Source organism: Ischnura elegans, chromosome 3 (assembly GCF_921293095.1).
Source record: "Ischnura elegans chromosome 3, ioIscEleg1.1, whole genome shotgun sequence".
NCBI lineage: Eukaryota > Metazoa > Arthropoda > Insecta > Odonata > Coenagrionidae > Ischnura > Ischnura elegans.
The window spans coordinates 93,641,719-93,669,274 of record NC_060248.1 but is presented as its reverse complement, the minus strand read 5'-3'; the positions used below and the strand labels follow the sequence as shown (position 1 = coordinate 93,669,274).

At 38.3% G+C, this 27,556-nt stretch overlaps 1 protein-coding gene across 1 annotated transcript; it reads left to right on the top strand.

The window, feature by feature from the left end:
* Positions 1-3,269: 3,269 nt before the first annotated feature.
* Positions 3,270-25,389, top strand: LOC124156154 (UDP-glucosyltransferase 2-like). The gene is made up of 8 exons (XM_046530511.1): positions 3,270-3,402; positions 5,957-6,183; positions 6,709-6,948; positions 11,699-11,921; positions 15,184-15,335; positions 17,023-17,254; positions 23,318-23,537; positions 24,974-25,389. Exons 2-8 carry the CDS (start codon positions 5,959-5,961, stop codon positions 25,272-25,274), a joined length of 1,593 nt encoding a protein of 530 aa, XP_046386467.1. The 5' UTR covers positions 3,270-3,402; positions 5,957-5,958; the 3' UTR covers positions 25,275-25,389.
* The last annotated feature ends 2,167 nt before the right edge of the window (positions 25,390-27,556 follow it).

Genomic DNA, 27,556 nt, shown 5'->3' with positions numbered 1-27,556 from the left:
ATGCATCGAGGCTTTTTTTCTAATTTCCTCCGTGGAAATGGAGGCGAAAATTTTTTCTGGGGTGTTATTGCACAGAGGAACAATGCACCTTTTGTAATTTTTCCTTATTTCAGCCATGTTCTCCTTTAAACGCAACGCGGCTCTTCCAAACCTGCAGTACTGGGCTTCGATCTTGGACTCCTACTGAACTATGACGTCACGACATAAGATTAGTGGGGGCGGTATTTTTTAGCCCGCGAAACTCGGGTGACTTTTGGGAGTCATTTTCTAGTGTATAAACTGAAATTTTAGCGGAAAAAAGTATCTTGCGGTACTAAGTGTTTACTGTAGTATTTCAGCATACTGTTTATAAAAAGTATGCAATTTCCCTATTATTAGTTCATTTTTGTAGCATAAACACTAAAGAAAATGACAAAAAGGTAAAATAGCTTTCATATGTTTGCATGCAAAGCTAAATTACTTAATAATTTAAAAATTTAGAAATGTGAAAAATAAAATTCGGAAACTTTTATTTACCCAAAATTTGATGTATTGGTAGTGGATGACGTCTGCAGTAATATTATCTTATTTTATTATTCAGCAGTATAACTCAATTCCGCCTACATTTTAGAAATTATTTCAAGCTTCTTAGTTGCTAAGTAAAATTATATTGTGCGTCGTTCCTAATTTTTGTGTAACGGGTGGCATAAATATCCGGAGCATTTATCACACGAGTGCGGATTGCATCACTGTGGTGCCGTTAACAAATTGTTTAATAAGTAGTCAAATGAATATACAAATCCTTTTTTGCTAATTTTTTTCATATTTTCGAAAAACAAAGTGAATGAAGTGAAAACAAATTCTCCGCCAATGTGAAACAACTCTAAGAAAATGTTACGTAATGAAAGGGAGTAGCGTATAATTCAGTTTGGCCTTGAGAGTCGCAAGCAGACTTGCTCAAGCGCTCAAGATGACTAGACGCAATACAAGCACTGGCAAGATAGTGTAGCTTAAGTCTTCAAAAATATAAAGCCTATAACTACATCAAAATACCCCCGGATTTCAATCCGGATTGCTTATGTTTATCCAAAAAATGTTCAACAAGCTATATTCCAAGAGAATTTCAAAAACATGATTAATAATATTATAGCCCAAAAATAAACTTTCCACGATATACTTTCTGGAAATTGCATTTAAAATTTCGTATTTTTGTCCAGGATCTCATGAATTTAATAGTAAAAATATACGAAAACTATTGATTTAAGCGAGAGTATTTATATTTCGCTTGGAGAAAAAAACCTAAGCAATTATCGTTACACATACATCGTCAGGTAAATATAAAAATTATGCCGGTAAACAGACTACTATTTGAGTTCTTATCAAATGAATGCTTCAATTGAAGCCAACATTAGTTGAATTATGGCGCTAGGGTTCCCAATTGACTTGAAAATATATTAACTAAGAATATATGGATTTAATCATCCACATTCCTTTCATTTAAGCAATCTTGTAAAATGATAATTATATTAAATAGTATCATATAATTTATTAATTTACTTTCTATTATTTTTACGACTCAGGGTTATCGTTAGATATGTATTTCAGATGAAAGTTGCCGGTATATGATACATTACATTTTCAATTTCACATTTATTTTAAATAACAAATATTACATGATGATGTGGGAAGATTTTCGGATGAGAAAGTGAAAGAAAGGTGCTATTTGGCACTCGTCCGTCTGCACCTTAAATATGCAGCGAGCGTATGGGATCCGGTGCAGAAAGACTTAATCCGCGAACTGAATAAAATTCAAAGGAAGGCTGCGCTTTTCGTCTAAAACTGCTACGGGCGTACAGACAGCGTTACGCAGATGTTAAGCGAATTAGGTTTGGGAGCCGCCGGAGACCTGGAGGTTGCGCGTTAGGCTTATATTGCTTGAAGAATTGAGAATGGATATTTAAGAGCGACACGGAGAACATGATATTAGAGCCACACTATATTTCCAGGTCCGATAGAAGCGATAAATTAAGAGAGATGTTTTGCCGAACGGATAGATATGGGAATTCGTTTTTCGCCCGAACCATAAAAGCTTTAATAAACGCTAATCCCAACCTCGTTAGAGCACTTCATTTTTTTTATTAGCTGTTAACGGCTGGTGTCCTAACACCCCCTACCACATGTCTTTTAGGCGGCTTACGGGGACAATCTTCGAAGCGCTAGTGGACGGGAAGAAGGGTAAGGAATGGCACCAATTTTTTTTTGTTTTTTTTTTTACATCTTGATAATGACCTTAAAAATTCGTGTGTGCGGAATACACAAAGTTAATTTTTGAATCTATCATGTCACCATTCTATGAAATGAACTTGGAAACCATTGATTTAACGATGGTGATGAAGTTGCTAATTAGCGTAGTGAGATATTATTGCTTTTATGCGCGACATCCATATTAAGAACGCCAACCAAATCGAAACCGAAGTGTATGTGTTCGTATATGTCTATCGTTTGTCATGATTTGACAATTTGTGATTCCTGCCTTCGGAATCTTCGTTGATCACTCGCCGCGAATGAAATGAAGTGTTTGTGTACGGCTTTCGTCACGACTTGAAGGGGGGGGGGAGACGTATCCTCCAACCAAACCACTCCCCTCCCCTTTCTATCGCCGCCTAGCATGCAATATGCATCCGAACGCCCGTCTCCAACTAGCGTTTTTCCCTTTCTCCTTTTATCGACGCCTGGTTTGCATCCAAACACCCCTCTCCCCCCTCCCTTTACCCTCTGTCATGCCTCGTTCAGATTACGATTGTCCGAACGATCGTCCTAACGATAGTTGGCCGAACTAGCAGCGCGAATGCATGTCCTGACAATAGTTCACGTAGTTTCGAACGTTGCTACTTTACGATGGTTAGGCACTGGGAGACCGGAAAAGGGAGCGACAAGAGAAAGACGAAAAGTTCGTAAAGCTCCCTTCCCTCTATTTTTTTCATGGATTTATCCAAGCAAGGAAGAATATGGGCGGAAGAAAAATTATTCGTTAAATACACGTTGAACAAAGTAATATCTTGACCCTGCATACCTCAACAGCTTTGCTAACCGTCAATTTGTCGTTCACTTTAGATGTCAGCACTAGAGGGCAGCACAGATTTTAACAATCGTTGTGTGAATGCACGATAGTTCCAACGATTGCTGGAACAATCGTAATCTGAACGAGGCATCAGTAACACAGAGGCTCCTCTACTCCTTGACCGAGTGACTGTATGAAGAAACCTAGGCGGTCCAGCAGTCACGTTCCAAGGTCTTACGGCCGCGGGTATTGTATCGGTGTTAAGTCAGTGCCGGGAATTCATTAGGTAGGTACTCGTACGTCGCGCAGATCATAACAGGTCAGAATATCCTCGCAGACTGGATTATTCAAAAATCAAATCGGTGAGTGGCTATTTTAGTTTTTAACGCCCGTATCGCTCACGTTCTCTCCATGAATACCTAAATATATGTGTCCTGCAGGTCCTGTTTCTCCCTTTCTCGAGATAGTTCCTTCGGTTCCCTGATACCCTTCTTCTTTGTGCCCTTTATCTGTCCTTGGCACTTATCTCTTAGCCTTCCTCTCATTCTACCCTTCAAGCTTACTAAATAGTAGGGATGGCAAATGAAACGAAACGAAAATGTTTCGTTTCGACCCGCAGGGAAACGAAAATACGATGGCTAGGTTTAGTTTCGTCCCTGCACGAAATTAAAATCATCAAGGATTATGCGTCGACTTGGAACGAAACTAAATTCATCGAAACCTCGCCACTCATAGTTAAGTTCTTATCCCAGGTGTTGAGTGGAGGAGGAAAAGAGGGAATAGTTTTGACCCATGACAGAATGTAGAGAGGTTAAGCATTTAGCTTCCTCATTTTGCGACTGAATACTGCGTTGCGTATTATGAGCGTAAAAGTGCCCCATGAATCTAGACGCGGTAGGTTTCCTCCTCTCCATTCAACCATACTTCCTACTCGGTAAGTGGGTCGAAACTATAGTGTGTATACCGTAAGTTGGCGCACGGGTCCGCGAAGTACCTTAGCCGCGAGCAATGGAGGGGAGGAAAGGACCGACAAAAAAACTGTATGGGACCGACACTGGTAGCTGGCGGGTCCGTTCGCCCGTCCCTTTCCTTCCCCCGACGAAGGAAATTACCACCTCTAATAGAATTATTAGCTGTTTTTACTCTCATAAAATCTCAATCTAAATAGCATATTTGTAAAGTACTAAAAAAACCTAAGAAGAATGATAAAAAACACGATCATAAATAACGAACTGGTCGAAAGTTATTTTTTATCCGTTATACTGTATGTTTTGTTCTAACTTTCGGCCATTTCGTTATTTTCGATTTTTTTCGAGCATTTCGTGTAGGAGCGGTGAATCAAGCTGTTGACCTCTTCATTTATTTAGGCTGGGTGATGGTGAGATAAAGCGTGCAGGTACCAATTTGTTGCTGTTAATTTTCGATACACTGTATGCTCCAATGTTCCATCCGTCTTCTTTTCCACGAGAAGGTCCAAGAATGGAAGTTTTCCGTCTTCCTCCACCTCCAATGTAAACTTTTTGCTGTCGTTGATCCCGTTCAAATAAGTATAAAATGCTTGAATCTTTTCCTTGCCGTGCGTCCAAATTATAAAAGTGACGCCGATATATCTTACCCAAATCCTAGGCTTGTGGGCAGCGATCTGAATTGCAGTTTCTTCTATGTGTTCCATAAATTGCATATTGCATAAATTGCATAAATTGCACTTTCTTTTCAGCACTTTCTTCCGGTGGAGGAATAATTTTTATCAACAGACGTCTGGAGCAGAGATGGGTTCCTCTCTCTCCCAAGCAATTGCAAATATATTTATGGAACATATAGAAGAAACAGCAATTCAGAACGCCGCCCCCTCGCCCATTGATACCAAGATTCGTCTGATAAAACTTCCCCTTTTTCGCCTACTCTGGCCTGCAGTTTATGTACAGCTTCATTGGAAAAATTGTTTCGGACATCAAATTCATGCTGATGTATCCATAGCCTTCCGTTGTACTCCCATTCACACGTTGCAAGGCATCTAAACACATCCAATGTGTCCACAGAAATTTGAATACATCTGAGGTATGGATTTAAGCTAAGGTAACGATGCATGTAGTTCAATTCATCTATCATATGCCTGTGACCATTGGTGTCCATTCATCCCGAAGTATCCTTACATCCCTTCTACATTCAGGGGCAGATTAAAGTTGTTGTTTTTTTGTTGAGGGAGGCAATTCAGTGGCGTAGCCACAAGGGGGATTTTCTGGGTCACATTGCCCCGCTTGAGTCTTTATTGCTTTATTATATATATTATATATTTTATTTTCATAAATCTTAATTCAAAATTACTGTTTTTGAGTCCCGAGAATAACGTTTTCAACATCAAAAAACTCCAGAATTTTTCTGCGGACCCCACTTTGCCCTGGGGGTTTTTTTCCATGGACCCCAGAAGGGCCCCGAAATCCGAAATCTCCGATAATCCCCGCCATTTAAAAACCCTGGCTACGCTACGCTAATGATTATTAAGAGATGTTTCCCCGAGCTCTGTGTCTCATGCATGCATTGGTAATCTCAGACGATGTAAAACTCCTGACTACTCGTATAGAATCTAGGTCTCTGTGACGTCACGTGGATTGGCATCGCGTGGACGTTTTCAAATGAGGTTAAAATTGACCATTAACATTCGTTTAAACTGGGATTTCTAAAATCAAATAATTTGTTTATTATGAATGCACTAATGGTGGGTAACGAATCGCAATCAATGCCTTTCGTTTTCTTTGATGAAGGAAACTACCCTTACCTCATAACCCTTACCTCATCCATCCTCTCTCACCCAAGAATGTTTCCAGCTTTGTCTACAGAAACCCATAAAGCTCTAAAGAAGTCCCAAGATTAAGCTGCATATTATTTTAGCATAAATTACCTATCCTTCATTTTCAGAAATGGGATCAAAGCTGCTAATGTGCACAATTGGAATATTATTGCTTGTCTCTTGTGGTTCTTATGCTGCAAGAATATTGGCAATCGTACCCATTGTATCTAGAAGCCACCATATCTGGAATAGTGCCCTAACAGTAGCATTGGCACGAAGGGGTCATCAGATAACGGCTATTAGTCCAGATCCTCCCATGGAAAACCATCCAAATCTGAAACACATCATCATTGAGGTATGAGAGTAATTGTGATATTATTTCCTTAAGTTCCGATGATTTAATTACGATATAATCCATGCTATTTGCTCCCCCCCTTGATAAATTTTCCGCAGCTAAAACTTGACGGTCAACTGTAGGTAGCAATTGTAACTAAAGGAGAAAAATGACTCATATTCCATCATGCCATTTTTAGAGTCAGACAAGATATAGATGTCGATTTGTTATGAATATGCTAATTCAAAGAAAACTATTTATTAGAAACAAAAAATGAGTTTCTTAAAAATTTGGTGCAAAATGATTCCACATTCACCAATTTATGGCTACGGTTGCAATATGTGAGGCATTTCACACCTAAAATGAATGTACATGCATATACATAAACCGTAACAGCTTTTCGGATATATGTACATGATTTATAACTATTCATGCCTTATTGCGCATTTGTTAGAATGGCTAATATGGAGTGGATTGTAGTTACTGAAAAATCTATGAACATGGATTTAATGTTTGAACTCACTTCAAATTTGTATTTATTTTCAGGGTGCATATGAGCGAGTTCAAGAAGTATTTCATTTGGAAGAATGGGTGGAGGAATCCGACATTGAAGCACTAAAAGCATTTTGGAAATGGGGTCTTGTGACTTGTAAGCTAGAAATTCAGACGAAAGGAGCGAAAGAACTTCTTCGCATGCCGCCTGACTCTTTTGATCTCATTATTACAGAGGTTCATGTAAATGAATGCTTTTATTTGTATTTGGATCACTTCGGAGGTGGAACCAGGGTAGGTATAAATCCTATTTTATACGTCTTTCGCGTTGATTTGTTACAGTCTTATAGTTGGGTATTATCCAAAAATCAAGCTCAGAAAATGTATCAACTGACATCATTACCTTCATCGGGAATCATTTTTACGTGATAAGTTTCCCAGACGGCACAGAAAATTTTTCGCATCTGAATACGAGGGTGGACCATCAAAGTACTAGAAATCGCACTTAGGAAGTTAGTGAAAAGGTTTTGTTTCTTAATTTCCTCTAATGACGAGAGAAATATTTTAAAATGATACAAGAGGACTGGCGAATTCATATGCATCGATAAACTTGTATCATACACGCCCTAATTTCCTAAAACCCTGTGAATTAACATATGACACATTGGTATCCAGTTCGCACATGTATACAGTATACCTTTTGTTCATGATTCGTATCCGGTCTGGGACTATTTTCTTTCTCGGGTGGCCACCTAGAAAGAATTCGCAAGATCGCAAGCGACGGAATTGGCTCTGACGTCAGCACATGTAGTGCTTTATTGTGCCGGCTGCCGTTGGAGACCACTTTGTTTACTAGTGAAGGTACGTTACGCTTTACCACATTTTAGGGATTTCTGTGGTTGAGTTGGTGAAAAGCGGAGTTTCTAGGGATAGTGATGATTCCTTTATTATTGAATTTTATTCTTGTTGGATGCGGAAAGCAGTGCAACGTACAGAGGCAGGGAAGGCTGCCAAGGTAGCTCGCTATGCATTACACAAGTTGGTGGCCGGATTATCTCCAGATTTCGATTCCTACGCTAGACGCGCTGCAGCAGTGCCTTCGCCAAAGCTGCAGTGCTGCCGTGTGGCGCATCTGCAGCATTTTGTGTGTACTGGGATCCCCTTGATCAACGGATACAATTTACGAGGGTCATTCAATAAGTTATGCCCCATATTTATTTATCAGAACGTATTTATTGTACAGAGTCAGAACAATATGCATCAACATATCTTGTCTATGCCCTATTTTTCTACGCAGTACCCATTACCTTCTTAGGCCTAGCACCAACATTTTGGGGGAGCATGTATTCCCTGGTGGTAAAAGCTCTTGTCTTGTGGGCGTTGCCATACCGAGCTTGGCTGATCACGGAGCTCTGTTCTGCATCTCCTGAGGCTGTAACTTTCTCTACCCATCGCCCAACTTCACTCCTAACAACTGCAGCGTGGCCATTCACTGCACACAAACGTTTATGGATGTTCACCACTGTTCCTTTTTCTGTACGCAAAAATTCAATTCAACAGGCCGATGCTTTTAACGTGAGTCGTACGTAGACGCCACTTTGAAGCTGTACTACGGTTCTGCTATCCTCTAGAACGGTGTCAAACTTCATCAGCGCAGAGAACAAACATCAATTGTGAAGCACCGACAAGGACTTTGATCTATGTGTATCAATATTTTTTTTATTTGGGGCATTACTTATTGAACGACCCTCGTAGATACAAAGTAGATATGGATGGTGGTGTGCCGTCTGGGTTGTAACTTTCGTTTTGGTGTCGTTTAATATTTGCTCTTCAAATGTTCTTGCTTTGGTAACATGGCCTGGCACGAAGTCAGGGAAGGTATATGAGGCCTTACCCACCTCCCCCTAATTTTTTTCCCCATACGGCAATTACCTGCGATACACCCTAGGATATGAGTAAAGTAATTTGCACTTTTCTACATAAATATTTATTTAACACATTCCCTGCCACGGATTTTTAGACGAAATTACCCATTGCACCGATGTGTTTTTTTCCCTTCCGCTTTAACAACTGGATCCATTCTATTTTAGTTTTCGTGTGCATTCGGCTACGTGTGCTGTGTTGGTCGCTCCATACACGTGGCACCGAAGTACCTGTGACCAACGGCGTGCTATGAGAGGCCAAAAAAGTTCTAATTGCTCATTCTTTGGTCATTATGACCGAAACAGCAGTGAACGTGTTAAAAAAAGAGTCTAAATGTTTCTCTGACTTGCAGAATCATCAGGATTAACATAAATGTCAATTATACCGGAATAAATAGTCACGTAAGAAGGGTGGGCGTGTAAGAGAATATGGCCCTGTTTCTGGGTTGGAAGGGTGGGGTAGAGATTTGAAGGTAGGGCAAGAAGAGGGATGGGAACTTTAATAGTAATAATAATAAGATTTTATTGTCCTGGACTCTTAGGTTCCTACAAGCTTTACATAAATAAAAATTTTCCTTGCTGTTATATATTAGAAAATAATAGATAAATTAAATTCAACATAAAATAAATGGTTTCTTGCATGTTGCAACTATAACTTCCACTAAAAAAATAACCCCAAAACTACATGAATCAATAAAAACAAATAAACCCAAATATATAACTCAAAATAACACAAAATACAACAATAACTTCCACTCAATTCATAACTAGACCTCAAACAATACATCTGTAACAGAATGAAATTTGAGAAAAGAAAAATATGGAAAGTTCAAAAAGGATAACAATAAAGTTATGTTCCTGAACGGCCATGGTCAGATACCTATCCGTAAATATGCTTTGAGGCTAGCTTGGGTGGTATGCAGATTGCCGACACTCATATTTAATTGTCCATTCGAAAGTATTAGAAAGCCATAGATTTGAATTTGGGAATATTGAGCTGAGCGTTAGAGTGTTAAGGCAGGGGAGGGGGGACGGGTGGCAGACTTCTGGTGTTGGAAGGGTTAGTCTGGGATTAACTATGTAAGTGACTATGTATTTATTCTGGCATGGTTAAAGTCTATGTTAATCCTGATGATGCTACGGGGCAGTGAAACATGTTTACTCCTTTTTAAGTAAATATTTATGTGGAAAAGTGCAAAGTATTTTACTTAATATCCTACAATAGATTTCCACAGTGTCAGCCTCCACAATTAATTTCACACGACACATCTGCTTAGGAGACCACTATCTCAGAGTACCAATTCACTGAAGCTCCTTTATTTCCATATACAGTTACATTTCATAGTGTCTGCAAATAATCAACAAGAATTCAACTTTAAGCATTATTCAAATGAAGTATATTCCTGATTAAATTAAATGTATGGCTTTCCGAATTGTTCGAATTCACAACTAAATATGAGTATTGGAAACCTCATTACCCCCCAAGCGAGCCCCAAATCAAAATTTTGGCTAAGTATCTGACCATGGCCATTTAGGAACATAACTTTTTCTTTAATAATTTTTAAATAAACAATGTTATTATTTTCATTTGAAAATTCAGATAAACCCCCAGGTCTGGAGGTAATTCTACTTGCCTGGCGATGCTACGATGTAACTTGCATGTGATTGACAATTCTTCAATTATTCTTAGTAACGAACAGCCTACCAACTAATCGCTTTATGATACTTGTCAGGCCAGAGAGGCACATAGTCAGAAATTTGCACCTGAGGTGTTTGGGATTTATGCAAATTGCCAATACTGAAATATTGTTATCAAACTCTTAATATATCAGAAAATAATACTCTTCGTTTAGTCATTGACTTATATTTTTCGTTTGCTCGTTGCTGGAAGTGAAATTCATCGTTAGTTTTTGACAGACATTGTAAAATATGCATCGAAAAATGGAGTTCCACTGGATAGATGTACACCGGCTAGTACTTTCCTCGGCAGATGTATTGCTGTAATGGTCACAAGGGAAAATATTTTGGGAAAGGCTAGCTAAAGCCTCAAAATCCAACCCTCCCCTCTGGCTGCATCCATATGCCCATAAGAGTTATCACAATATGACTGAACCATTATTAGCTCTTCATTAGCTATATCATATAATGATAACTTTACCCTTTTGCTCTATCGAAAATATCCGTTTTCACTCCCAGGATATTCTAGCCCAAATCAAAAATGCATCAGGCATTTTCTTTTGCTCATAAAATATTTCTCTTCTTTTCTATTTTTCTATATAAATTACAACTTCTCTCGTATAAAACGAAATACCATGGAAGAAATTCCATTTTATCAGGAGTGATAAATATTTAAATGATCCCCTGTACAAAATTGAAACTAACTCAAAATATTATTAACAATATTTTAATGAGATTAAATATGGGGCCAATACAACGGCTCCTTGAGGATTTTAAGGCGAAAATCAAAAGCTGATATATCGGCACCTGGAATGTGTAAGGGTAAAGCTGAATCCAGTTCACAGATTTTTAATAGGCACTTCATTTAGCACCAGAATCATGGATTCAAAAATAAGACAAATGATATTCAAACATGTCAACCCCATTGATGCTGGTGTATTTTACCAAAACGAGCTACCTTTAATTTACATGATGGAGGACCCAAAACATATTTTTTTTCAAGTTCAGTGAAATGAACGTGATTATTAATTAATTTTAAGGGAATTTTAAGAAGACTTTGAAGAATATTTTTAAGAACACTTTGAAATTGCCATTCAAATCAATATTTTTTCATGGCAATGATGGCAAAATAAATCAGATACCATGTTATATCGTTTATAAGCAGAATTTGGCACATTATAGTTTCACAATTCAGAAAGCTATACAAGTGATTTTAAAATAGTGTAGACCAGCTTTAGGCTTGAAAAAAAGTGGAGCAAGTACTCAAATATTAATGAAAAAGTTGGGCATACTAAGCAAAATTGATACTTACGGTCAATCTATCCCAATCGTGTTTATTCCACACAAACACGGTTGCCCAATGTGTAAATATTGCATGACAAATAACTGAGCATCCTTCACATTTTGTATTGGTAATACTTTACATGAGAACATCTTTCAAACAGATCCCTGTTGTCGGAATTTCAGCCTTCGGAATTGCACCTTGGATTGATTTAGCATCTGGATCCAGAACCATGCCATCTGTTTTTGCTTTCCCAACTCTTCCATATTTGAGCAAAATGAACTTTTGGGAAAGAATGAAAAACACTTTTATTACTGGGCTGGAGTGGATTGGCATGATGTACTACTATTTGCCTCAGCAACAGAGAATTGCCGAAGAAGCCTACGGTAAGCTCAGATTACCTTAAGCTTTAAAAAATTTTGTTCTATAGGCTATGCTAATCTCTCATTTGATATCTGAATGATGAAATGGAATTCCTTTGTATCGGATTGTTCTTATTTGTATCCTTCAATCTAGAGAAAAGTCTATGGATGATTTGTTATTCACACGGTGGTTCTCCCATTTCTAGAAAGTGTGAGCAAAGGTTTTGTTTTTGCTGTGAGAAGTAGCTCTCTCCTCCCCATAGGTGGATTTAGATCCACATAGGAGCACGTGCTCCCCCCTCGACTCTTAAATTATTGACAAGATTTTAATACGGTCATCATTCAGTTTGTTTTGTGTACCACAAAACCTCAATTATTTAAGCCCCAAGCCCAAGTCAAAAAGATAGATTTGCTGATCTTTGATCATTCACCAGCCAGCGCTTGAAAAAAAAGCATCGCCCATGTGGAAAAGGGGATCGATAACTATCGTTATTAATAGGGATTGACGGATTCAGGTTTTTTTCGGACCCGGATCTTCGGATATTTTCGGATCCAAGTTGATTTTCAAATTCCTGCTATAAAAAGAAGTAATTATTCAAGTTTATTCTGTGTACATACAATCAAAGGAACGCTTTTTAGATATACTTGCACATTTTAATATTTTCAATTATGAAAAATCATTTTTGTTAGCTTTCAAGTTATTTTTTTAAACCATAAATCTTTACACGTTCAGGATTTAAACGCTTACACTTACATTTGGAAAAGAAAATAGGTTTCAATATTCGGATGAACCATTGACTGAATTTTGATATGTAGCCATGAGCTTAACCATGCAAGGTGCAAAGCTGTTTTTTTTACAGAACCGGAGAAATAGTGAATGCCCTCGAAGAATAACTCGCGTCGTCAGTCGTCACGTAATCTTTGAGGTCAAATTCAAGACGTGAAAGATACGACAGTTGCTTTTGACCCAGTAATGGCTGAGCACCATTAGATCGAATTTAATACAAAAATTGTCCATAGTTGCTTACATAAATGGGAAAGAAAAACATTGCGTGAAGAAATTTCACGCGGCTTGTGAGTCGAGGGTTCCGGCGCTGTATTCATGGAAGGTTACCGATAGAGAAGCACTACCCGATTGATTCCATCTAATCTTGCTAAAATTTCATCTGCATATTATTTTTTAATGAGCAGACATTCAAAGAATGGAGATTTTTCTGGGCTCTTAAGCTTGTTCATTAATCACTCGTGGTGGTAGCGACGGTTGCGCGGTTTATTAAATTGCTCACTTTGGAAAAGTGATTTAAACATCGGAAAAATCTTAATTTCGTGATATCATGTGTTCTGAATTATCTATGGTATGGCATTTTGAGGAGGTAACCGGCTGTTGAGATCATTTGCGCCATGAGGTAAGGGTAGGGTGGGGAATGGTTGGAATAGAAACCCTGTGTCGGCATTAGCCAGCTCGTAATGAAAGGCGCCAATGGGACCACGGCTCAGCGTCCATTCTGCCGGACAGGGCATTGCACCTGAAGTGCCATTCGCGCAACACTAATGCAGGGATGGGGCCATTTCTGAAAAGTTTCTGCCACTGCTAGGGCTTGAACCCCTGCCCACAAACTGTAAAGCTTTCGCGATGCATTACTGAAAATTTTCTCCCTAATAATGGTGTTAATTAGGGCTTTCCTTCTGTATTTTATTTGTTCAATCTCCAATCTCGGTTTGGATAAAATGAATTTGCTGAAAATAGCTGATAATGGGCCAACTGTTTTCGAAAATTGGTTTCTCTGCGAACATTTAGTATTACCATTCCGAAATTTCTCCAGGGTAACAGCCGGACTGCTTAGTGCCAGAAATGCTAACAATTCGAACGAGACACTCAACCATGAGAAACATTTATTTATTTTTTTCCACGGATTTTTGATAAAATTTCAATTATTTTTAAATTAACAACAACGAGAACAAAAAATTAAATGTATAACACGTAATTATTTTTTTTATGCATACAAAATAAAATAATTCCATGCAAATTTGGACCAAACTCTGAAAACATCCCAACTTCTCCCCTGATTGAAGTTGGAGATTCATTAAAGAAATCCAAGTACATAGCAGTAGCAATACCTCTTCTAAGAAGTCGGGAGAGCCCACTGTGATAGGCGTAGTACGTAGAAGAGAACCGTCGCACAGTGGGCGGAAATCGGAAAAAGCCGGACAAAATTACAAAATGGCTTTTTTTGAGTTATAAACTTGAAACTTTGCAATTATACTCAAAAAAGATTGAAATTTATGGATAATTACTTCATTTGACATAGATCCAACCCGTTACTGAGATACAGAGGCTCAAACGTGAACAAATTTCCATAAAACCGCCCGTCTTCAATTTTCTCTGAAAATCTTCCAAAGTAAGTAGATGGTGAAGTTATGGGTGGATTCTTGCGGAATAAAAAACCACATAATATGTTAGCATAGGGTTTTTTCTTTAAATTTCCGTAATCTTAAAGAATATCATCGATAAATTGTTACCGTGCAGTTACAAAATGGCGGACACTGTTTTTCGACAAAGTTTTACATTTAGGTAGAGTTTCAAATGGGTTTTCGGCAAATTCACGCGGAGTAACTTATATGAGAGCATTGTTTGAAGATTTCTTGAGGTGCTTATGCAGTTATCTTTGACATAAGTTTGCGTCGCCGGAAATTACATCGATTTTTCGATCGCGCGGCAGGGTTCGTCTCCGCGCGTCGGGAGTTGGATTAGCCGCGACGCAGTAAGGTTATTGAAGCTTTATGGGTTTTAACGCTCAGCATTCACCGTTTTTATGTTTTGCTTAAAGACACCGATTCTCAAATGGTCTATGGTGAAGACATTGGATGTGTTTCAGCCGAGGTAAGTGCACGTTTCATTGAAGTTCATTTCGTTTTCTTGGGATACGATCGAAGACCATGCTTCTATTGAAAGCGTTCAAATCTCGAAAACGTGAGTTGTTTTCCAGAAAGACACCAGCTGAGACTCTTATACCTTCTTTACTCTCCTATCCCTGACCCCCAGGATTCTACAGCGAAAACGGTCGTTTTATGACACCGCGGAGCGGAGCCTTGGCCGTCTTAATGGGGTATTTCCAGGGGAACTTCTAGGATTTTAAAATGTGTATCATACCCTCAGTTCTACTTTGACTTATAGATTACTCTAGCGGCATCTATGAGTTTGGGAGAGAAGGGAGAAATAATAACCAAACATTGTAATTTACGCATTTATTTATTTGTGTTTGTATCTTTTTATTGTTATCGCTAGGGAAACCATTACCACCTCTCCAAGAGTTTGCTTCCAACATTAGCTTGTTTTTGATGAATAATCATTATGCCTTGAATGGACCTCAACAACAGTTACCAGGAGTTGTTGACGTAGGAGGAATGCAGTGCTCACCACCAAAGCCTCTTCCAAAGGTATTTAATTTATAATCAAGCATTTTATGTTGTGTTAATCTATCTACTTCTATGGCAGAAGTATTTTATTCCTAGCTGTAGCCTTCCAATCCGTAGAATATTTTGTAAATGTAGATACAATGTACAGTTAGGCATACTCACTTGACTCAAATATCTGACCAAACCGATTGACACAAATGCCCATTAGAGCTCCGCAGAAGATCCAAAAAACATCCAATTCTTGACTCACTCACCTCAACAAGCTGAGTGGAGCTGAAAGACTTCCTCCGCTAAGGCCTATATGGCTACAGAACCAGGCCAAAAGGCCTATGAGGGGGAGTTGAATATATATCTGAGCTCCTCCACAAAAAATAAAAAAGCTAAGCTCACGTACAATTTTCAATCAAATTCATTGAGTCACCTGACATTCTATAGATTTAAACCCACCGGTAAACTCAGAGATGATCTAGGGTTCGTTGAGAATGACGGTAACACCAAAAATACTAACTTCCTATACCAGAATTGACATCCATTAAATACTGCGGAGAGTGATGAACAATTATTGGATTTTGACATTAAAATTATGGCATTGGAAATCAGATAACCATACAGGATTGAGTGAATGTATGAGGAAGAGACGCTAGGTGCTGTGGAGCTCTCATAAAATTGGAAATAAGGATCCTTCTTTATTTACTAAATCCTAGCAAACAAATTCATCTCGTCATTTTCTGAGGAAAATTATGTATTTTTCTTGCTGTAATAGATAGTTTGTTTTTGTTATTTATTTTATCTATAAAGGGCTTCGTTAATTATTAATGACGAAAACATCTTTTGCATTCTGTATCCTCTCATTTTCACAAAATGTTTTTTTCGTAACACAACAAAATTTAGGAAAAAAGTAAAAATGTCAGTACTGCCATTTTCATGTTTTACCATACGTTGCTAAATAAGGATATTATAGCCCTAAACTACACTACCCTAGGATGCTACATATGGAGTATGTTTCTCTATGGAAGCGAGGCTTGGACGTTGACAGCAGCAGAGAAGTCAAGAGTGGAAGCATTCGAAATGTGGTGCTACCGAAGAATGATGAAGATAAAATGGATTGACCGTGTGAGTAACCAGGAAGTGCTAAGGAGAGTGGGAGAAAAGAGAAGCCTCCTAAAAACATTAAGCAGAAGAAGGGACAACTTAGTTGGCCACATTTTGAGGCACGATGGTCTGATGAAGACAATCGTTGAAGGACAAGTGGAAGGGAAAAAGGGCAAGGGACGGCCCCGAATGAGTTATATAGGACAGGTTATAAAGGATGTAAAAGAGAATAAATATGTCGCTATGAAGAGATTAGCGGATAGGAGAGAGAAATGGAGAGCTGCGTCAAACCAATCTTAGGATTGTTGACTAATAATGATGATAGCCCTAAAAGCTAAATATAATAATTAATACATGGATCAGCTAACACAGCATGAAAAAGTTGCAAAAATGAGGAGTCAAAACGAACCCTTATTATTTTTTCCCATTGTGTTCTATAAATAAAAAAAGTTTGCACTTATAGCTTCTAACTTAGCCTAACTGATATACTTCAGTTTTACTTTGAGAGAATAAATATTATTCATTATGTGTACAATTCAATATTTTCTCTATACTCAGCCTCTTCTCTTTACACATCAATTGATTTTTCACCTTTATGTATTGCCTTTTTTCGAAGGATATTCAATCATTCTTGGATGGAGCTGAGCAGGGGGCAATATTCTTCAGTCTTGGAAGTAACCTGCGTAGTGAAAAATTACCCAAGGAAAAACTGCAGATTTTACTTGATACATTTGCAGCCCTGGGACCAAAGGTGCGAGTGCTATGGAAATTTGATCCAAAAGTACCCATCAAAGGACTCCCATCAAATGTCCTTATCAAGAAGTGGCTTCCTCAAGAGGATGTGCTTGGTGAGTTGGGCTACTAACTAGTAACCTCTTTTCACTTTATAAGTTGTGTTATTAATCTCTTTTTATACATTGATCCCTGATTTATGAGTAACAGTAACAATGAAATACATATGAAATTAATGAATAATTCCAATAATAATTATGAATAAAAACTTTTGGGCTATGTCGCCACGTCATTTCTTGGGTGGCCCCAACGTTTCCCGACCGATGCTGATCGCTTTCTCAAGGGATTCTGAAGAGTTGGGAATTTAAATTCTTATATTTAGCTATCTGTGTCAGGTGGTGGGGGGAGGAGAGCGGGAGGTAGGAGGAGTGGGTTGTTGATTGTTTTTCCTCACTACGGGTTGCCAAGTACGGCTAATTTTAAATAAAAACTTCGGTTTTTCGGTGGGAAACGTTGGGGCCACCCAAGAAATGACGCGGCAAAATACCCCAAAAGTTTTTATGCATAATGACGATCACCCGCGAAAGTTTTAACGAAGAATTCCAATAATAATGATTGGAATTTTGGATATATTGTGTGGATCTTAAAAATAGATAGGATATTTATAAAATATTGGCTCTTTTGGAGGGTAAACTTCGAGCAAGAAACTAGGTATAGTATTGTATACAAGGGCGCAGCTAGGAATTAAGGCTAGTGGGTGTTTTAGGCGCAAAACACGAGGTTGTCTGATGGTGTGAAATACTCGCCAGGATAAGCGGGAGGTGTGGGGACCCTCCCAAAGAAAATTTTCTTATATACGGTTCAAAGTGGTGAGTTTTGCTGCCTTATGAGGGATATTTTATTCATATTTACACTATTCTGTAAGTAGTATTAATCCAATTACGTGAAATGGATTAAACTTCAAAATTTCTTTGAGCTCTAGGGGGTGGGGGTTTTTCCACAAAAACCCCCCCCCTCGCAGCGCCACTGATTGTATGTACCGTGGAACTTGGTTATAACGGCATCGGCTGAAACGTCAACTCGGGTTTAACGTCACATTTTATACAGACCAGCCAAAATTGAACATTTAATGTTGCACGAAAACCCGTTTATATCGTCAACAAATATTGCGACGCTCGGGTATAGCGTCAAAAATTTTGCGGTTGTTAGGTTGCAAAAGTGGTACTGTGATTGTTTTATGTCCCAAAGTTCATAGAAACCATGTGTAGAAACATCAAAAGCAAAAACAGGTCACGAGCTGGACGTTGAGCAGGTGACGGGATGCAACTCCTTTGTTTAATTGGTGTCTGGAGGGAGCGGGGGCAGTCCCGCATACCTGGGTCTTATCCCTTCCCACCCCTACATTCTACAAGGTCACTGACACACGCTCTGTATTGTATTGTTTGTTTCGTTAATTACGGTAGATCATCAGTCACATCACTACCTACCTTCGTGTGAGCATCGCGTATGTTGACAGCTGTTTTATACGTCGTTAGTTGTGTTTTGTTTGTGCAATGTCAAGTTGTGGTGTCACTCAGATTTATGGCTGCTTTTTTTATAACGTCACTCGGATATTACGTTAAAAATCTTCTGGTCCCTTTGATGACGTTATAACCAAGTTCCACTGTATTTGGAAGAGGTGACTGATTGACGAAGTCATTTGCGTTTTTGGGGTGGGGGGGGAGAATTAAAAGAAACCCAATGCCGGCATTACCCTGCTCTTAACAAAAGGTGCCACAGAGACTATGGCATAACATCCCATTGGTTGGACGGAAAACTGTATTTGAAGTGCTCGCAGTCTCTGAAAGATCTCTGCCACTCTCGATTTCAAATCGAGATGCCTGAATAACGGGAACTTGGACTACTTATAAGTAAAACTATGAGAAAAATACTCAGATAATACAATTAATTAATGAGAATTGTTTTAAATATTTTGTGATTGAGCGCGCAAGTATATACCGTGCTGTCCGATTCTGTACAGGAAGTACTAGATGTGTTTGGGTTTTGAACTAGTTCTGCCCAGTGGCGCAGCGATGGGGGGTTTTGGGGATAACCCCCCCCCCCCCCAGAGCTCAGAGAAATTTTTAAGTTTAATCCATTTTACTTAATATGATTAGTATTACTTATAGAATAATTTAAAAAATTAATAAAATATCCCTCAGAAGGTCGTAAAACTCACCATTTTGAATAATTTACCTTAAACTTTTTCTGGGTGGAGGGCCCCCGCCCCTCCCGCTTCCCCTGGAAAGTATTCCATACCCCCTAACTCCCTAGTATTAGTTGCGCCTAGAACCCCCCTAGACTTAATTCCTAGATGCGCCCCTGGTGCTACCATCTGTGGCACTCCTGTAGTACTGAACCGAATAAAAGTTTCGCAGTTGGTTTTCAGTCGCCTATTGTGAAAGACGTTCGTGAGTTTCCTTTCGTAACCCGACCAGTGTCGTCATGGCAAAATTAGCAGAACCGGAACGCACTTTCCGTAACTTTTTTTAGAAGTGAAATATTACTCTGTGTGTTTTTTCATTGCAAGTTATTATTTACATTTTATCACAAATGTTTTGCTATGTTTACGAATATACATATTACAAATTTTGAGGCATCAAAATTTGTAATGTGGAAGGTGTTATTTGACAATAATGTGTTTTGTTAGGCAGTGCCGGAACGGCCGGCGTTCCGGATTCATGGCACCCCCTGAACCCGACCCACCTAATATATTGTAAGATTGCACTGGCAAATAGCTAATTTTAACGAATTTGGGCGGGGAATGAGAATTACTTAAGGCTTTTCAGCATCAGGGGTGCAACTAATACTTATGGGTGTGGTGGTATTGCATACCCGATGGGGTAACCAGGATTTGCGGGGGACCTCCCTCAGAAAATGTCTAACATTTATGGTTCAAAATGGCGAATTTGACGGCTGAGGGATATTTGATTCATCCTAACACTATTTTATAAATAATCCTAATCCAACTAAGTAAAATGGATTAAACTTAAATATTTCTCTGAGCTCTTGGGGGGGGGGGTTTATCTCCAAAACCCACCCCTCGCTGCGCCACTGTTCAACATAAAGGTTAAAATTGGTCTTTAAGGATTCGACTTAAACTATAGTTGAACGATGAATTACTCATATTTTAATAAAATTATGGATGGGACCTACGAATAGTCGAATAACCGATTACCTCGATTAATGAGCTTTTCACACTATTCGATATCCGATGACACAAATTTATCAATTACTCGAATTGCGAATACACAGCACAGAATGTCCGTGATTCTTATTAAATCCCTTGACAATGGGTTGGATCTTACATGGAGGATAGAGGGTTGGTTCAGTTCTTTAATACTATTCCTACGAAAAAATATCACAAAAGTAATCATAAAAAGCATGTATAATGCTGATGACTCTACGAGAAAAATATTAAGAAGAATGGACGTATACTTTCAAGTGTGTACGCGAGATTGGCTTTTCTTTTTGCGACACCGTTTCTTGACGAAATTTACGTTTTACATATTCTAAATTGAAAGTAATGAGGAACTTGCATGGGTCGTAGATTGCTCTAAAAACTATTTTGAATAAGTCAAATGGATAAATTAGCTCGCAAAAATACCTTCAGTTTCTCCATTCAACATCAAAAGAAATAAAAAAATTGCATTTAAAATCGAGAAAAATTTCTCTGAGCCGACCACTGCGCGAAGACACCCGAGCGTTGCCGAGGCCAGGCGTGACGTCATAGGTGCCTAAACAACCGTAGGGAGTAGGGAAATACGCTGAGCGCATGGTGTAAAATTTGTTTTGAGGGAGTATTTAGCCGCTCATCGTCACTTTATTCTGTTCTGTTATTCTTGGGCAAGTTTTCCTATTGCTATTGTGCCTAAATTATTACTTGGGATATTAATAATGCGGCATCGGGATGATGAAGTACAAGCGTTTCACTTCGTGAGTTTTGGTGCCTTGGTTTTGGTTATCAGAAAAATGGATGATAACGTTGCCACTCGTTCGAATAGTACACCTGAAATTCATCTACGTCTACATAATACCCCGCAAGCCGCCTAAAAGGCGTGTGGCATGGGGTGTTAGGACACCAGCCTTTTTTTAGGACACCAAAAATTGATGCCACGATGGAATTTGTTAAGACAAATTATTGCTATACGTCAGCGGCAAATCGAGTTGTAAAAGAAACTTGTAATACTGGAGGATAACGATCGTAAACTGTGCTGTTGACATTAGAGTAAGCTGTGCTGTTGAATTTGGCAACGCCGGATTAACGGAGAAGGTAGTCCTATCCGTCCTACGGTACGAATTCACAGCAAAACAGTCTGCACACAATCCACATGTGAGATCGCGAATCGGTTCCGCTGCCAACAGACACACAAGCTACAACCTATTTCAATAATATAGGTAAATCCATAAACAATATACTAGCATATACCATAAAAATATAGTGGGAAATAGGCAAATACTGTTATCAAAAACTGGATGTCACTATCACATTCTTATATTCATCACGTACAACTTACAATAACAGAACTCGTTATGATGAATACAACTATTTATTCACTGATTTAAACCCTTAAATTAGCCCACACAAGTGACACAGGTGACATTTCTCACTACTATTCGTTGAAATAATGGAATAACAAACTTCACACACAGTTTTTATTTCAATAGCGTGATCGTGAAATGTCATATCTACGGTGAACAACGGAGATTAGCACGCCACTGACAATTTTTACACTACTGTTAGACATGTATCGATAGCGTAATAGCACTTTTTACAATTCAATCACGATGGAACACTGATAACTCTTGGCCGATATTTTTCAACCTTGTCAAACTTTGTGCATTACAACCACTGGCACTGTGATTATTAGCAGTAGCTTAACGGGAGATGTCACGTTGAAAATAACACTATTTTGGCACAAAAATGTTTCTAGATGTCTCCAATCAGCGAGCAAAAGTTGTATTGACTGGAATTCACCCCATAATACAAGCACAGACAGTCCTAAACGACGAATTCTCCGGTACCTACGAATAAACGGATGAAGTTATTGCATATAAAAGCTAAGCGGACATTAGTAAACATCAAAATCGTTCTAATTACATACTTAAATGAATGATATGCCGTCGATAACATCAACTTACAATTAACGTATCCCTCTTCCAATGGCCGTGGCTCAGACTCCTACAACGATGTTATTTAGGTATTATCAAATTTTTGGTTTAACTGCTCCAGTTTTATATTTTATGCCCTTACTCAGATATTAATAGTATAAATAATGCAAAATACGAGGGCTTCCAAGCCTCTATCGTCGGATATTTATCTTTAAATATAAAATAATCAACACGTCTAACAAACGAAGCTCTCACAACTGCTGGCAACTATTACAAACAATCACAACAATAGCTTCGCGTGATGTTTAGGCACCTTTGACGTCATCGAGGCTTCGTCGGCAGTGGCTTGGGGGGTGAGGGAGTTTTTCCCGCGCTTTAAAATTCGTTATATTTATCATTAAATATCTCGGCAAGGAAAACTCAGATTTACATGCGGTTTTCTGTGTTGTATTCAGAAAATAATTTTCTGTCCGCCTATGAAATAAAAAAAATTCATGCAAGTTCCCCATTGTCAATTCTTTATGCAATTTAAGTTTTGCAATAATCGCAGTAAAGCATAACTAATAATATGTAATGTGTGGATAAATAATATGTAATGCGTGGATATAACCTTCAATATGCATGTAATAATAAACAAATGAATTGCGGTGCGCGCTATGTGCGCAAGTTTGATGTAATCATGGATGGCAGTTGCTTTAGGATTTAAGAGACGTGTTGAAGTGACATGACTTAAAAAGTTTTCAGCATTTTTTTATTTTTTGCCGCTTGTCTGTAAAACTGGTGAAAAAAGCACATTCAATATTCAATAATGTAGTATTCGATGTTCGATTAAGGTATTCGTATTTGACATTGGAATTCGAGAATAAAGGCCCATCTCTAAATAAAATGTATCCATTCATAAAAGTATGTACAATTTCAAATATATACAATACTATCAAATTCATTACATTGAAAAAGATGCTGCTCGATTATGCTTTTAAAAAAATTATTTCATTTATCACTATGCATATAATAATTTCTACCGGCAGGTCATCCCAAGGTTTTGGCATTTGTGAGCCATTCAGGACTTTTGAGCACCATGGAGTCAATATACCATGGAAAACCAGTAGTGTCCATACCATTTTTTTTGGACCAGTTCACCAATATGAGGAGAATGGTGGAAATGAAAGTTGCAGAGCATGTCGATTTTGTAACTATAACCAAAGAGTCATTTACTGCAAAAGTTTTGAAGGTCATCAATGATCCCAGGTAATGTAGAGTTTTCACTTTTATTGTAATCTCCATTGAACATTCCTTATTTTTACAAGACGTTCAAATGCAAGCATAGGTAGTCATGGATGATCCAAGTAAAGCATTTCATACTAATGGATTGGCTCATGAGATTTATCATAAGGATTGTTAAAATTTACAAAGTTACAGTCTACAGTTACTAAGTTGCATGCAGTTACAGTGCTGCAAGTGCAGGGAAAAGGACATTTATTCTTAAACACTTATTGCTAGTAAAGGTTGCAATTAACCATTAAAAAATCTGTCACTCACTGCTATTCAACTCGAGACTTGGCGGTGTACCTGAATAATATGCTGCTAACTTCTTCCTATTCTTCCTATTTGCACTTCCAAGGATCAACATTGCATCAATTCCTACCTTTTACATCTACATTCTCTTGCTTTTCCTCACTGAACTTTTTCCCATAATCTAACTTATCGTCTCTGCTACCATATGATCATTTATTCCGTGATAATACACTCGTTGTGACACATTAAAGCAACTAGCCTTTATCCCGAAGTGTCAATACAGTGGCAATACGTATGGCAGGCCATTTTAACCTGCCGAACTTTAGCCGTCCTAGCTAGCAACTATAAGGGGGCTGAAAAACAGATCCAAGTAATAAAATCTAGTTATGTAAAAAAATCTTGGATATCAAAAATATTGTGTATCTCAATATCCCCTTTCTCCATGCCTATTTTTCTGGTATCAGTAAGTAGGAAATCATTCCTAGTTGTATTTTCTTCAAAATTTTAGAACATAAGGGTTACAACTCTTTGTACTTTCCAACTAATAGTATTTGTATTGAATAGTTCCTTTTACTTTTTAGATTAAGGTAGCCAACTAAAATATAAGCAAGCCTCCTAAATTCCAGTGGTCAATTTTACCTCATGAATCTCCCATCTCCTGCTGTAGACACTTACTGCATTTACTTTAATTGCCCATTTTCAGGGCTGATGTATGGGATTCGTGAAATTTAATTTCATGTGCATGATTTAATGGCGGAACAAGGATTTTTCTGGGGGGCCATTTTCCGAAGCACTGTTCTGGAAGAATTTTTACGCTTATTTGCTAAAGATTAATCATATCTATTGGCACTAAAATAAAGGTTGTGTACTTTAAATTAGTTATTACTTCTCTGCTATATTTGAAGTTTGCCTCTCGTATTTGGGAATAAAAAATAACATACAACAATTACTGTATGAAATAATCTCTTAATTTTAATATGAGAGTTATTAATATTAAAATAAATTATTTAGGCTGCGTAACACAAAACACAACGAACGTAATGAAAATTGTATTAAAAATCTTGTGTATTTCTCAAGCATCTGAGGCGGGCATGTGCCCCTCTATCCTCTTAAATCTGAGTATGGCATGAATGAAGATTTTTATCAATATTTTCATACTCATTCCACAGCTATCGCCGCAACATGCAAACTCTCTCAAACATGTTACGGGACCAGCCGGAGACTCCATTAGACCGTGCAGTTTTCTGGGTTGAGTTCACGCTGAGGCATGGTAAAGGAGGACGAGTGGAGGCCCTTCGCTATGCAGGCCTGGACCTTGCTTGGTATCAGTATTTTTCATTGGATGTGCTGGCAGTTTTTGCTGGGGTTATTATGTTTGCTGTTCTCGCAGTGGTGTTTGTGATACGTGCTCTTTGTAGGTGTTTTGTGAAACCAAGCCACAGGAAGGACTCGTCCAAGAAAAGGCAATAGCAATGAACAATGCCAGGGATAAATGTTTTGCTTGTCATTTGCTATTGAAATTTCAATGGTGCTATGGTCATTGTTATGTACTTTTAATTAAAAAACTTCCCCGTGTTATATTTAAGTTTGCTTACTTACTTATTTTGCTTAGTTTGCTATTCATCACTTATTATTTTTCATCCAAAAGGAACTTCTGGCATACATTACCTCCACCAAACATTTTTGGTCTCAAACCTGTAGCTATGCTTATTATTGTTCCAGAATGTCAAATCGTTCACTTTATTGCAATATTTTGGCCAATTACTACAGATAATATGAACAATATTACCAAAAGTGCATAAAATATGTCATATAATATATTTCAATATAAAATATTTCTAGAAGATGAATGATTACAATCTAAAATATATAAAACAATATATTTATCTATGCTATGAAGAGACAGAATTTTATATAAACCAAGGCTTAAATTCGTCGTTAAAAATCATTTGGCTTAGCCAGGTTTTGAATGCAGATCTCTTGATTGCCAGTCGGAATACCACTTACATGACCAAGCCATCTACTTCCAAGGCGAATCTCATCATAGTGCTTTCATAGACAGATTTTTAAGTAAAAACTTAGGTTGTATCTTTCATTTTTGGTTTAAGTAAAAATTTGCTTTTTTTAATTCTATTTACCGGAGTTTTCCCATCGTTGCGTAAACGTAACATTATGAAAATCATATATTGTGTTGAAAATAATTTTTCCAATGACAATTCCTCTTAATTAGGCCAAAATAAACTGGAAAATACGAAAAAAACGAAGTTAAAAGGCCTACATACAGTCTGGGAAATAACGAGTTAATAAAAGTGAACCGAACTCATTGTAGCAATTTTAATTATCATACTCGCCTGCAGAAAGGGAGTTAAGAGTTTTTTGGCCGGCCATACGATATGGCACCTCGAGAGTGGAGTGGTATAGGCCGTAATTTTGGGTCAGGCCATACGAAACTTACGGCCGGCCATAAGTATGACCCCGTTTAGCAGAATAGCTCTGCAGAACCGGAGCGGGACAGAGGGGGCACGTGCCCCGGGCGACAGATTTCAGGGAGCGGCAAAAATTTGAAAATTTTATTTTACAATGTAATTTAATTTTTTTAACGGGACATGTGGGTGTATACATATTATTGAAAACGATAGTTTCGAGTTAGTACACGGTATGTACTCAGGGGCGGATTAGCATCAAACTTGGGGGGGTGGGGTGTGATGACTTGACCCTGGTCATCACACCCCTGGAGAGAGGGGCGTTCTCCTGCGTAAAATTCTTTAAAAAACCATTTTTACGCATTTTTTAGGCAAAAATTTTGTTTTTTTATTCTTAAAAACGGATTAAATTGAACAATTTTATACATTTAAGGATATAAAACTAATGAAAATAAAAAATGTTTTCTAAAATTCGGGTAATTAAAATGGTCATGACCCCCTCTTTGGGAGGATTATAACCGCCGGATCCGCCTCTGTATATACATACTAAGGCAGTTTCATAGGTGAATTTTTAAAGGAGCACGGGGGCAAGTGCCACCCCCAATCGCTTAAAAAATGGACGAGATTTTTAATACAAATATTAATAACTTCTATGCTTGAATTAAAGAGTATATTTCGTGGAATAATTGTTGCTTGTAGTTTTTAATCCCAAATATTAGAATACCATATTCCTCTCAGACCCTGGTTCCCCCCAGGAATAATTGTGGATCCTCCCTTGGGAAGAATGCTCTGATTGCAATTCGGCCCTAGTCCCATCTGTAACCTACAGTCCCCCGTATATTCGTCCCTTTCCCTCCCGGCGGGCGGTTGGCCCGATGCGAAGAAACAGCTAATGCCCTTCCCGGTTGAATGTGGCATTTTGTTCCTAACCTATCTAACCCTGAAGCTATCGGCGGTAGCGTTCATTGCCGTATCTATCATGGAAACAACCGTCAGAGCAGCAGGACTACGCGAGCCCCGTGGGAGTCGGGTGAATTTCCACGCTGCTCGCCAATGTCATTTCGACAAGAGCAAGAAAGCAGCTTCCATTTTTTTGATTCTATAGTACACTGGCTGGTTGGGGTGAATTTTGACTCACCGGTACAGCTTCTGCATACGCGCCTTCAGCGCTGCTATTTCGTAGTGGACACTGGAGTGTTATTCATCTGCGTGTTGTGACAGCAATATGTAAGTTTTGAATGTAAACTGCAGCGAATTCAACAATAATTTTCATCGCTTCTGCTGATCGAATCGAAGAAGACCCTAATACTGGTAATTCTGTGATTGTTA

What these genes read in the sequence shown, in the direction of transcription:
- LOC124156154 (XM_046530511.1), top strand. Translation starts at nt 5,959, where the DNA reads ATGGGATCAAAGCTGCTAATGTGCACAATTGGAATATTATTGCTTGTC. An exon ending in ACTTCGGAGGTGGAACCAGG is followed by an intron (nt 6,949 to 11,698) that starts GTAGGTATAAAT and finishes TCTTTCAAACAG; the next exon opens with ATCCCTGTTGTCGGAATTTC. An exon ending in AAGGTCATCAATGATCCCAG is followed by an intron (nt 23,538 to 24,973) that starts GTAATGTAGAGT and finishes CTCATTCCACAG; the next exon opens with CTATCGCCGCAACATGCAAA.